The 12,663-nt window shown below is 34.7% G+C and overlaps 1 protein-coding gene across 1 annotated transcript; it reads left to right on the top strand.

Moving 5' to 3' along the window:
• The first annotated feature begins 2,626 nt into the window (after nt 1–2,626).
• Nucleotides 2,627–12,095, top strand: LOC110656621 (nuclear pore complex protein NUP98A). Its single transcript, XM_021813489.2, has 13 exons — nt 2,627–2,858; nt 3,326–3,389; nt 4,430–4,735; nt 5,626–6,240; nt 6,418–6,639; nt 6,752–7,347; nt 7,710–7,791; nt 7,889–7,949; nt 8,221–8,359; nt 8,715–8,831; nt 8,967–9,144; nt 9,292–9,354; nt 11,165–12,095. Exons 2-13 carry the CDS (start codon nt 3,371–3,373, stop codon nt 11,863–11,865), a joined length of 3,099 nt encoding a protein of 1,032 aa, XP_021669181.2. The 5' UTR covers nt 2,627–2,858; nt 3,326–3,370; the 3' UTR covers nt 11,866–12,095.
• Nucleotides 12,096–12,663: the final 568 nt, after the last annotated feature.

Here is a 12,663-nt window from a genome sequence, read left to right as displayed (position 1 = left end):
CTTAGTCAAATTGCTGAACAAAGTTGGATCGATAAATCTGCCAGAACAAAATCTGTAGCATGAACAGTGACGTGAATAGTAATGGTGTTTTTGGCATAACTTGAGCTTAAGACCTAAATGAACAATTTTCATGAAGAACATCTCACCAAATTATGATCGAAACTAGGTAAAAATTGAGTTCAAAGATTGGGACACCAAGCTGTCCCAAAACCAAAATATTCTAAAATTTCCAAAGCTAACTTGGGATGCATTAGACATGCATATAATGAGTTTTTGGCAGCAATTGAGATTGGTATTGAGGTATTCTATTTTTGTATTTTCAGTAGAAAAAGAAGTTGGAACGGACAAGGAGAAGTAGGTAACAATAAAGGAGAGCATTGAAGGTTTGTGCACAACTAACATTTTCTTCATTTTTAAATTTGTAAATTGCTTGGAATGTGTTAAATTGAATGAGTTTGCTTTGAACAAGTTTACTTTGACTGAAATATGGTTTTTCTCTTGCATTTAAGAAATTTAGGTGTTGCTACCTTTATTTGGATATTATGATGAATTTAAATGTATTTATTGGTTTATAAATATGATTGTTGAATGGAAAATTTTTGGAAACTGTTTTGAAACCACAATTAGCATGACAGTCCCTTTCGGAACTCCCCAATAGTAACGGCTATTTGGGGTTGATAATTGATATTGATTATGTCTCCTATTAATAATGGTTAGTGGGGTAAGACTATATGAGTACTCATTAGCTAGCTAGCCCTTCCCTCATTAATAACGGTTAGTGAGGTTGAGATTGCTTTGTCGTGGTGTACAACACGACACTGATCATGAAATTTTGTGTCATGGCCTGAACTGTGTGTTGATGTTGGCAACACTAATGCTTTGTGAATTGTGATTTATGAAGTGTGATTTCTCATTTGAAATGTTATTCCAATAAATGGCTCTTATGAACTTAGAACTATTGTGAAGTTTTCATGCTTAAGAAAAATGTGATTTATTATGCTTTGACAAATTATGTTTTACTTTAAGTTTTAAAGTTATTAGTTGTGCACCACTGAGTGATATACTCAGCGATAGCTTCTTTATCTTTGTCGCGGTAAGGGAAAGGAGAAGGTCACGAGTGAGAGACTTGGAGCGACATTTTGGTATTGTTTGTGGGTATATATTGTAGTCATACCCCTGTAATTTCCTTTTGATGTATTTTGTACCTATATGCATAGATGTACGGACATTGAGCAATTTGTATTTAAAAATATTGCATTGCTATCACATTTTGAGTTTGTAATTATTTTGTATTTTACTTTGAGACTTATGAAAATGTAACTTTTGCAATATTTAGTCTATCATTATTTCCAATGAATGTTTGCATAGAATTTTAACTATTCTCATCTGATTTTCCATAAAAGAATTGATAAGATAAAAAGCTATGGTTTGTTTTAAAATCCTTTGTAGCATAACTAATGGGTTATCGGTAGGTGGAGTTCGGTGATTCATTAGGCATGCTACGGGAACATGTCATGCCTTACAAGGGATAAGGTGTGACAGATTTTATCCAATAGATAGTGGTCCACTACACCCATTCATTACTTTACATTTGATACCAACATTTTATCCATAATCTGACATATATTTAATTATCTATTAATAAATAACTACTAATTTAATTGGTCCAGCTCCAAATAATTAATATCCTAGATTTTTTGCCAATTTAAGTTAGGATCAAACTATATTAAATAGATAATTTAATTTAATATTTCAGATATATTAATTAAGTGGGCCAAAAATATTAAAGTTAAATTATGATGTAAACAATAATACTTTAATGTTATTTTTTTATAATTTAATTAATAATATTTAATTTACAATTATTTTTAAATAAATAAATATATTTATTATTGTTTATAAATAAAAATAATATAAATATATTTTTATTAACATTTAATTAGTTAATTAATAATATTGTAAAATATATATATTATATTTTTTAATTAGTTTGGCTTTAAACATGATCAATCGAATATTTTATCTTCGATTAAGTTTTATTTTTGTCAATTTTAGTTTGATTTAATTAATATTTTAGGGTCTGATTAAAAATCAATTAGTTAATAAAATTTGATTTTGTTTAGTTTGATTAGTCACATACATACTCTTAATTGGCTCCAATGGTTTTTTTCCCCCGGCAAAACTCTTGTTTTGATCTGGTAAGTCTTAGCATAGCATCCCACTAAGCAAGGGTGTAATCCAAATCTAGCTGGAACCGATATTGGAATAAGACTGGCGGTTTTGGTCTTAAAATTGAGAGCCCAGAACAAGACTGAAGGGTTTCTATTGGTTTTAGTCTTATTTGGTTTAATCTAGTTTGATTGAATATGACATTCAATTTCTTTTAAAATTTTTTAATTTTTAAAAAAGTAAAAAAAAATCTGATATTTGACTTAAAATCAGATCAGACCACGCAAAATCAAATATAATACCATTTTAGTATGATGCAAGATCATTTTAATTCAATTTAAATTTAATTAATTTTGATCAGAGAGGTTCCAATCCAAATCCGGGCCGGCCCATTTCTGCATTTTACTGATACCACTAATTATAGCGTATTTTTGGAGCAAGGACTTAAAAACAACGCTACGCGGCTCGCTCTGCGGCTCCCTTAAAAGACCTTTTTCGCCTCCTTTAAGCGTTTGTTTCACAGGTTTTCCCTCTATTCTGTGATCCAGTGGCAAACCCTTCTCATCTCTCTCTCCCACTCTTTTTCAACATTCACACACACTCTATCTTCCATCTCTTTTGCATCTTTGAACGATTCAGATCCACCTCTGGTTCCCTGAAAGCCGTAATTTCCACATTTGCAGTTCCAGGTAGTGAATAAAACCCTAACCCTCATTTTTTTTTCTTTTATTTTATGTGTTTTTGAAAGGAAGCCTTCTGCTTCTAATTCCAATTTTATCGACAGATCTTTGTAATCGCTGCTCTCTGTTCCTTGGGCTTACTCGTATATTGTTCTCTTGGATTTGCGATTACATTGATTTTAGTAGAATCACATTTCAATCATTACCTTATCACTTGATTCGTTTTTGGTAATATGTAATCATTTATGGATGATGCACTGTTATTTGCACTGTATGATTGAATGGCAGTCCAGCAGCATATAATCTTCCTGTTTTACTAATTAGTCTAGATTTTTTTTAAAATTTTTTTATCTCTGATATTTATTTCACTCTTTGATTGCGCCTTTGAGAATAAGCTTATGTTTTCCTCAAAATAAAGATATCTATAATGGGCATTGATTTGCAATTATATTTGGTATTATTTGTTTCCATTTCAGTGGGAGATTGGTATTGACAAATTGTAGCTGATTTTGGAAGGAAGTATGTTTGGTTCTACTACCGGTATGTGCTTTTATATTTATTTATTATTATTGGTTTGTACCTTGTGTCTTTCTAATTTCGTCCTAATTGCCCATTCTGAGAGGCTATCATTTCATTTTATCATCTTAATATTTACATTTGTGGGTTTTGTTGGACTTTAATTTAAACACCTCTTTGTTCATCTCCAATATATTGAATCCTTAGAAGATTGATGATGGCTAAGCTATTTTGTATTTTCACATATATGAATCTTTCTCAATTGGACAGCTTTGTCATAGTTAGAACTTAGAATGAAGCTTATTGACCATTAATTGCTTGGTTCCCTTCTGCATTTACTATTATATATCAAATAATTGAGCCACCTTCGGTTCATTTTGTGTATGCAATTCATTTCCTAAATGAAGATTTTTCTTGTTTGATACAATATTATTTTATATTAGATAACTCATATTTATGTGAAAAAATGACATCTGTTTTGAAAAATATATTTTAAGGTTATTAATTAATTGAAGTAAATTATCTAGAAAATGATCTTGGAATGGGATTCTTGGATAGGAGACATCAATTTCCATTCCCATTCCTTTTTCAAAACAGACTAAACTTGCCCTTGCTTTATTTGCTATTCATTTATTTCATTATTTTTTTTCCCTTTATGTAGGTTTACTGAGAACATTTATTTTTTATATAACCTTCTTACACCTTTAATTGCTAGGTAATCTTTGAGCACATCTTCTGGGTTGTCTGATTATGCTTGCTAATATTTAGTTCTGTTCTCGATCTTGTGTTGGAGTGGCTTGTTTAAGATTTGCCCGTGACTCAAGAATCTGGAAAATATGTATTTCTGAAACAGACTGTTTATCCTTATTTTTTATTGAGTTTCTTTTATGGAATGTACTAATGTTTTGCTCTGGGATGATTGAAATTTTAATTTCTTAGTATTTTCTATTTTTATTACATTTGCATGCATATGTTCCCTGAAGATTACGCCTAATGATTTTAGGTGTTTGCATCCATTGTTCTGTGTTATAAACATTCTGATAATTTGAATTTTATTTTAACAGCTTTTGGGCAGTCGTCTAGCAGCCCATTTGGTTCCCAAGCAGTATTTGGTCAGACAAGTAATGCAAACAATAATCCGTTTGCTCCTAAACCCTTTGGTAGTACAACCCCTTTTGGTTCACAAACCGGGGGTTCCATTTTTGGGGGAACTTCAACTGGTATGTTTGGCACTCCCCAAACATCCTCACCTTTCTCTTCCGCTACTCCTTTTGGTGCTTCATCTTCACCAGCTTTTGGCAGCACCATGCCCGCATTTGGAGGTTCTTCTTCTACATCTGCTTTTGGTAATTCTTCAACTTCATTTGGTGGTAAGTATGCTTGTAGATTTTAATTATACCATTAATTGGTTCCTTCTTTTCTACCCTTTACTTGTTTCTTGGTTATGATTTGAGGTTAAGGAAATAGGATTTTCTTATGGTTATGCCTCATGTACTAGATGTTTCTGTAAGCCTGTAACTTTATATGTTTGTGTAAGCATGTAACTTTATATGTTTCTGTAAGCCTGTAACTTCAGATTTGAAGCTTATAATGACTCTGTTTTTTTGTTGTTGGTCACTCCTTTTTTTCTTTTACTGTACAGGTTGCATATAGACACTTGTATTTTGTACCTTATCATCTTTTCTGATCTAGCAAATATATACCATGTTTTATCAGGAATTGCATGCATTTGAGTTGAAATGCACTTATTTAAATTCCAAAATACATTTGTGCTGGAAGCCAATTTTTATGAACTGTTATGAGAACGTCATATGCCAGGAATATATTCCTGGGAAAAACATGTGTTGTTGGAGATGATGAGTTAAATTGCTGCACATATTTCTCCACTTCTCCTTTTAGGTTGTAAATACTCCTCTTAGTTTTTCTCTTGGTCTTTTGCTTATTTCTAGTCTTTCATAATTTTAGGATGAAAGATTTAATAGTTAAGATGGTATTTTCCCTCTTTTCATTATGTTTATGCACAGGGAGACACACACATATGTGCATGCTTATATTCATTTAACTCTCGTAACTCTCTCTGCATCTAATATGTTCATGCTTCATTGTTCATTAGTTAAAGCCAGTATTTCTTGCCTTGTTTTATTTGCTGAGGTTTCATTGTTTGTGTTTACTGGGTGCTATTCATTTCCATATTTATCTGATTGGCTTGGTCGTGGTCTTTTAAACTGACAAGTATCTGTATCACTTGATTGTTTGTCAGGTTCTTCTGTCTTTGGCCAGAAGCCTGCTTTTGGAGGCTTTGGGTCTACTCCTCAAACAAGTCCATTTGCAAGTACAAGTCAGCAATCACAGCCTGCTTTTGGGAGCAGCTTATTTGGTTCTACCACACCTTTTGGTGCATCAAGTCAGTCTGCATTTGGTTCAACAGGTGCTACCTTTGGTTCTACCAGCACCACTCCTTCCTTTGGTACAAGCAGCACTCTGGGCTTTGGTGCTAGCACTCCATCCTTTGGTACCACTAGTACATTTGGCTCAACAGCAAGTCCAGCATTTGGTACAGGAACTGGATTTGGTGTGTCTAGCACCCCAGTATTTGGATCTGGGGGCAGCTTTGCAACTTCAAGCACCCCTGCCTTTGGTGCTGCAGGTTCTGCTTTTGGTGTTTCAAGCACTCCTGGATTTGCAACTTCTAGCACTCCTGCCTTTGGGGCTTCAACTACTCCTGCCTTTGGGAGTACCTCTGCATTTGGGACTTCAAGTACTCCATCCTTTAGCTTTTCATCCAGCCCAGGTTTTGGTCAATCAGCGTCTGCATTTGGGAGCAGTCCATTTGGAACTACTACATCTCCTTTTAGTTCCCAGAGTTCACCATTTGGTAAGTTATTTTAAATGTTCTATGTTATTGCTATTATAGGACTGCTAAGATTTGAAGAACTAGAAATGTTCACTTGCAGCTACTATGTTACGATTATGTCCTTTCTTCTTCCTTCCTATGAGAAACAAAAGTTGTCTATATATTGCATCACTTGGATAGTTATGAACTTGTATGTAGGATCCCAGGCTACGACACCAACATTTGGGAATACCGGATTTGGGCAATCAGCATTTGCAGGGCATCGTGGGGGAAGTAGAGCAGTGGCTTACTCAGCAACAGCTGAAACAGAGAGTAGTGGTGGAACGCCTGGAAAGTTAGAGTCTATATCAGCAATGCCTGTGTACAAAGATAAAAGCCATGAGGAACTGAGGTGGGAAGATTATCAATTAGGAGACAAAGGTAGTGCTTAGTAAATACATTGTGAAATCTGAAATAGTTATTTTTTTTAAACACTTATTTCTAATATCAAATGGTATTTACTACTATTCTATTTTGTGATTTTCGATTGCAGGTGGACCACTTCCTCCTGGTCAATCCTCTGTTGTGAATAATTTTGGTGTCTCCAGTGCACCATCAAATCCTTTTGCTCCTTCAAATACATTTGCTCAGTCAGCTGCTAGTCCCTTTTCTTCAACAATTTCCTCCAACCCATTTTCTACCAAACCTTTTGGAACCTCCAGTACGCCTTCGTTCAGTCCTTCACCTTTCACTGCATCACCTTCATCTAATCCTTTTCAGTCTACCTCAGCTTTTGGATCCAGTTCATCCACTGCATTTCCAGGCAGTGCAGCTCCATCTCTTTTTGGCACATCCAGCTCCTCTGCATTTGGTTCATCACCATCCTTGTTTAATTCAAGCACAGGACAAACAAGTTCCTCACTGTTTGGAAATTTTGCCAACACTCAGCCATCTCTCTCATTCCAATCCACTGTACCTTCAATTGGTCAGACAAGTTCTGCTTTTGGACAGGCTACCTCTTCTTTTGCACCGAGTACCACCCCCTCTTTCACCCAGTCAAGCATATTCAATACTCCTAGCGGTTTTGCATTCTCAAGCACTTCATCACTGATGTGTTCAACCAACCAAGGGGTGTTTGGTCAAACAACTGTACGTAAATTAGGAACTTTATAATTTCTCTAATTCTCTCTTTTATTATTATCTTCAATTTCTCCACACTGTGCGGCAAGATCATTATGTTTTGTTGGGATTATGGGAATTTAATCTCTCTCATTTCATATATTTTCCATTATCTTCCTGTTCCATCCCTAGAAATTCTCTGCTGGGTGATAAGTATTGGAGTGGAATGGAAATTTCAGAAACAAAAAGAATCTAACTGTGCTAGTGATGTTGTATTAATTTATGATATTATTATTTACAGGGCTGGAGTTTGCGCATGCATGTGTCCTTGCATAGTTGTATTTTAAGTTTTGGGTCTGCTTTATTTAATTGCTAAGTCTCTTTACTTGCAGTTATCTCAATCTACGCCTTTTCAACTCTCTCAACCTTCTACAAGTCTCCCTGGGTTTGGCAATTTTGGTCAGTCACAAGCAGGTATCTCCTTTTCTCTTTTCTATTTTCCCCTCAATTTTATAATTCTCATGATTATTACTGGAGGGTTTTCTGACATTTGCTTGCACTGCCTTCACAGCTAGCACAAGCGGATTTGCTGGTTCGTCAAGCATCTTTGGTCAGAGCACTTTTGGACAATTGTATGTCTTTCCTTACACAGTTAGTTTGTCTTCACGTATGCTTCCACACATGTGCATATCATACATGTAAAATTACTTGTAGTATGATTGTTTTGTTGTTAGTGCTCTTTATGTTTGCACAATCTTGATTTGGTTCTTTATTGTGTCTGTGTACTCATTTGTAATGTTGTTATTTTTCCTGGCCTTTTGTGAACAGTGAAATGGATTTAATTTCGTTCTTGGTGTTCAGTACATCAATTTATGATTCAAGCAAACATTTTTCTGTTTGCAGGTCTACTACTCAGAGTTCTGTTGCTCTACAGCCTGCACCTGTTACGAATCCATTCGGGACACTGCCTGCAATGCCTCAAATGTCTATTGGTCGAGCTGGGACTACACCTTCAGTTCAATATGGGATTTCTAGCATGCCTGTAAATATCCTTTGTCTTGAACTTTGTTTAGCTAGGGAACTTGGGTGATTTAATTTGATGTTTCGGTTCTTATTGGAGCGAGTTTACACTATATTTGAAATGAAATTAACTAATGATCCATTTGATTTGCATTTAATTCTACTAATATTTCATTTGCAAGATGAAGTGTATGGAAATGCTAACAGATTGTTGTAAGAATTCGATTGGAAATTATCTTTTATGTTTATTGAACTTTTCAACTTAGTACTTGGGCCATGAACTACAATAATTTGTAGAAAGGGAGATGTGATTTGTACGTCTACAACCATTTACTTTCATAAATTGGATAGTTATGGTATTGAAACTTGTCTTTCAGGTGGTTGACAAGCCTGCTCCTGTTAGAATATCATCCTTGCTGACTGCTAGGCACCTGTCACAAAGACGGATTAGGTTACCTGCAAGGAAATATAATCATAAGCATGATGGTCCAAAGGTGAGGAATTTAGTGAAGATTGGTACCTGAGCACAAATATACTTCATTGCTTTCACTAGAACTGTAGTACGGAGTGCTTGATCAAGGGTGCACATCTTACTTAGATTTATTCATTTGGTTGAATATTGCATTTAGGTTCCATTTTTTAGTGATGAAGAGGAAACAACCAGCACGCCAAAGGCAGATGCTCTTTTTATTCCTCGGGAAAACCCAAGAGCTCTTGTCATTCATCCTACAGACCAGTGGCCCTTGAGGGCTAATGCAGAAAAAGCTTCTCCATTGAAGGATGCATCTACTCCAGTGTATGAGAATGGTAAGGTTTTTTTTTTTTTTTTTTTTTTTTTTTTTTTTTTTTTAAATAACCTAATGGTCTTGTCGTATTTTCTCTCCACTGAGGGAAATATACAAATATATATATACATATATTTATATATTTTTTATAAAAAATTCAATTATTCAGGCAAACTTTCAGAAGCTGTTGATGTTCCATCCTCAAGTGGTTCTGGTGCTGGTGGTAAAGATAGTAAGATTTTGTTCTTCCTCTCTGTGACAGTTTATATGCATTCTTGTTCCGTGTATTTTCTCAAATTCCTTTGTTTATTTTAGTCAAGTGAGAAGTTGGAAAAACTGATTATGAAATATATGATACTTTTGGATTTGGTAATAAGTTTGGCACTAGGAAGTTATAACCTTTGATTGCAATGGAATTCCTCAACAATCTGCTAACACCGTTCAAACTTCCATAAGAACTATATGTTACCCACCCGATTCCTTGAGTGGCAACATCTAGAACCGGCAAAGGGCCGGTTCTGTATCAGGTTCTAGGCTGGAACTGGCGGTTCCTGACCCTTGGTGGGCTTGAATCGGAACTGGCCCTTGAGTAGCTAGTTCGAACCTGTTACGGTTCGTTCACGGTTTCAATCTGGTTCCATTCTGATTTTGAAGCAGTTCCAGTTTCAGTTTTTGATGGTTACGGTTCTGGTTGGGCCCTGGTTCAGTCCAATCCAGTTCAAGACGGTTCTAGTTTCGGTATGAATTTTGATCAACATTCTTGAAAAAAATTTAAATTTAACAAAATTACAAATAAAAGATGAATATTCATTTTTATTGATATATATTTGTTACAACAAAGTATAAAAATAAAAATAGAAAAATTGTTAAAACATATATATTATATATAATTTAGCTATATAATTTCTTAATTAACATAAAAGTAGTAATTTATTCTCCTTAATTTTATTTCCAATATCACAACAATTTTAGTTAGCAATAACAAGATATACATTTACCATTTATGAATCACCAAACTCAACAATTTTATTTTAATTAAATAATGCCATTCTAATATTCTTCCATCTCAATCTCCATTTGCATCAACTTAATATATATACACTCATTTTAACTTCTCAATTCCCATAATATTCATAAACTTTTCATATTTTTTTCCTTATACCTATTTACTAAGATTCACTAGAAGATTTCATCTAATTTAAATTACGTATAATTTCTCATAAATAATTTAAAAAATCTATGAAAATTTCAGTTTCCACACCAACATATCTTACATAAAATGCATGCATCAACATAACATTTAAAAAACTCATTCTTATATAAATTATTTTCTCCATAAATAATGATAATAGTAGAAGCAAAATTCATAAAAAATTCACCAATTAAAAAGAAATCCCTTCTTAAATATTTCTACGCCTTATGCACCAATTGTATATTTTTGAAATCATTAAAATGTTTAAAAAATAAAATTTTAAAAAATTTAAATCGGGCCTGTTCTGGTTCCGGTTCCCCCCCTTAGATTGGTTCCGGTCCAGTTCAAGCACCAGAACCATTGACCTGGTCTAGTTCATGGTCCGAACTGGACCATGGCTAGGTCTAGCTACATCTACCTATGATGCTTTTGTTGGGAGAGAGTCTATTGAGAATTGAAGAACTTGGTTTCAGCTTACTCTGGCATTCTTTTATTAATGATTATGAAGAATCATAATACATGCATTTCTAGCATCAAACCCTAAATTGACTTGGGCAACTTGTTAGTTGACAGTTTTTGTTTGGCATTATTTTTATCTTTTTTTTTAGGCAACTTTCCATTTGAAGCTTAAGTTGGCTTTTTTTTTTTTTTTTTTTTTTTTCTGTTGAAGGAGGAGTTGGGGTGGGGGTGGTGGGGTGGGCGTCAAAAATGTGTTATTGTAAAAACGTTGGATGTCATTCTCTATTCAAATGCAACCTCATGATGCTTGAATTTTATTGAATTTGCATTAGATACTTTTGTGTGTGTGTGTGTGTGTGTGTGTGTGCATGATGCTCATTATTTTCTGCAGAGAATATGGTAGAAGATGGTTTTGGGAAGGAGCGAGTTTATTTTAAACTCAACCAGAAACCTAATGGAGTTCATGAAGATAATTCTACTCAGAAAGAGGAGTCCTATATGACACTTAGTGGTCACAGAGCAGGTGAAGCTGCAATAGTTTATGAACATGGAGCCGATATTGAGGCACTAATGCCAAAACTTCGGAGGTCGGACTACTACACAGAGCCACGAATCCAAGAATTGGCAGCTAAGGAAAGGGCTGAACCAGGGTTCTGCCGCCATGTAAAGGACTTTGTGGTTGGACGACATGGTTATGGCAGCATTAAGTTCTTGGGTGAGACGGATGTTCGCCGGCTGGATCTGGAGTCCCTTGTTCAATTTAATAATCGGGAGGTTATTGTGTACACGGATGACACCAAGAAACCACCTGTTGGACAAGGTCTCAATAAACCTGCTGAGGTAACACTTCTTAACATAAAATGCTTTGACAAGAAGACTGGGCGTCAGTATTCAGAAGGTCCAAAAATTGAGAAATACAAGGAGATGCTTAAGAGGAAGGCGGAGGACCAAGGTGCTGAATTTGTGTCATATGACCCTGTAAAAGGAGAGTGGAAGTTCAGGGTCAACCATTTCAGCAAGTACATGCTGGGGGATGAAGACGAAGAAGATGATGACTGGGTGGTGGTGCATTCTGCCAGAGGCTTTTGTTAAATCATGAGGTTTTGGAGGAAGACTTGTGTAATGCAGGGGATCTTTTTTTTTTTTTTTTTTTTCGTTGTATTGGAGGAGTCTTAATTTGGAACTGTATAGGATTTTTATCAAACTGTGATATGTTAGTTTGAGTGGTGTGGCTGTGTATCACTGTGCTTTCTTATTGTTTGGTTCTCTGAAGTTCATCTCACAATTTTTTTTTTGTCTACGTGTTAGAATTGTTATTTTGATCTTTGTTGTTAATTTCGGTTATTTGCCAATCATGACTTGTGTCTTAAATATTACTGTTGTTGGGACGTGGCCAGTCAATGGTTAGCCTATCATGTAAGATCTTGCGTAACTTTGTGCCCACGCGAGTAATTCGGGTCATATTTGCAACAAAAATCTTATTTTATGATAATATTATATTATTCATATTTTAGATGTTATTGTAAATTAATTATTATTTAATTAATCTAATATTGTAACAAAAAGTTAATAGCCAATTAGAAAACATGATAACTCTGTTTCTAGAGACTCAACCTCCACAATTACCTAATTCCCTTTGCCCCTTCATTCCCTTCCCGCAAGCTCTCCCTACTGCGACTGCCCTCGTCGACAATAGCGACCTAAATTTGGGATAATTGCCAATGCTATCCCCCTAAGCTTGTAACAAGCTTAACATGCGTAACATTTTCAGTTAGGGCACATGTTCATGAAAAATACTTTCATTTAACATAAAAAAAAGTAATGAATGGCAAAGCATAGCAGTACAATGTCAAAACTACATGTCATTACAAAAGGAGTTCTATAAAATAT

This window comes from Hevea brasiliensis, chromosome 9 (genome assembly GCF_030052815.1).
Source record: "Hevea brasiliensis isolate MT/VB/25A 57/8 chromosome 9, ASM3005281v1, whole genome shotgun sequence".
Classification (NCBI taxonomy): Eukaryota; Viridiplantae; Streptophyta; class Magnoliopsida; order Malpighiales; family Euphorbiaceae; genus Hevea; species Hevea brasiliensis.
The sequence above is the reverse complement of the archived record's forward strand: the minus strand, read 5'-3'. Positions and strand labels throughout refer to the sequence as shown.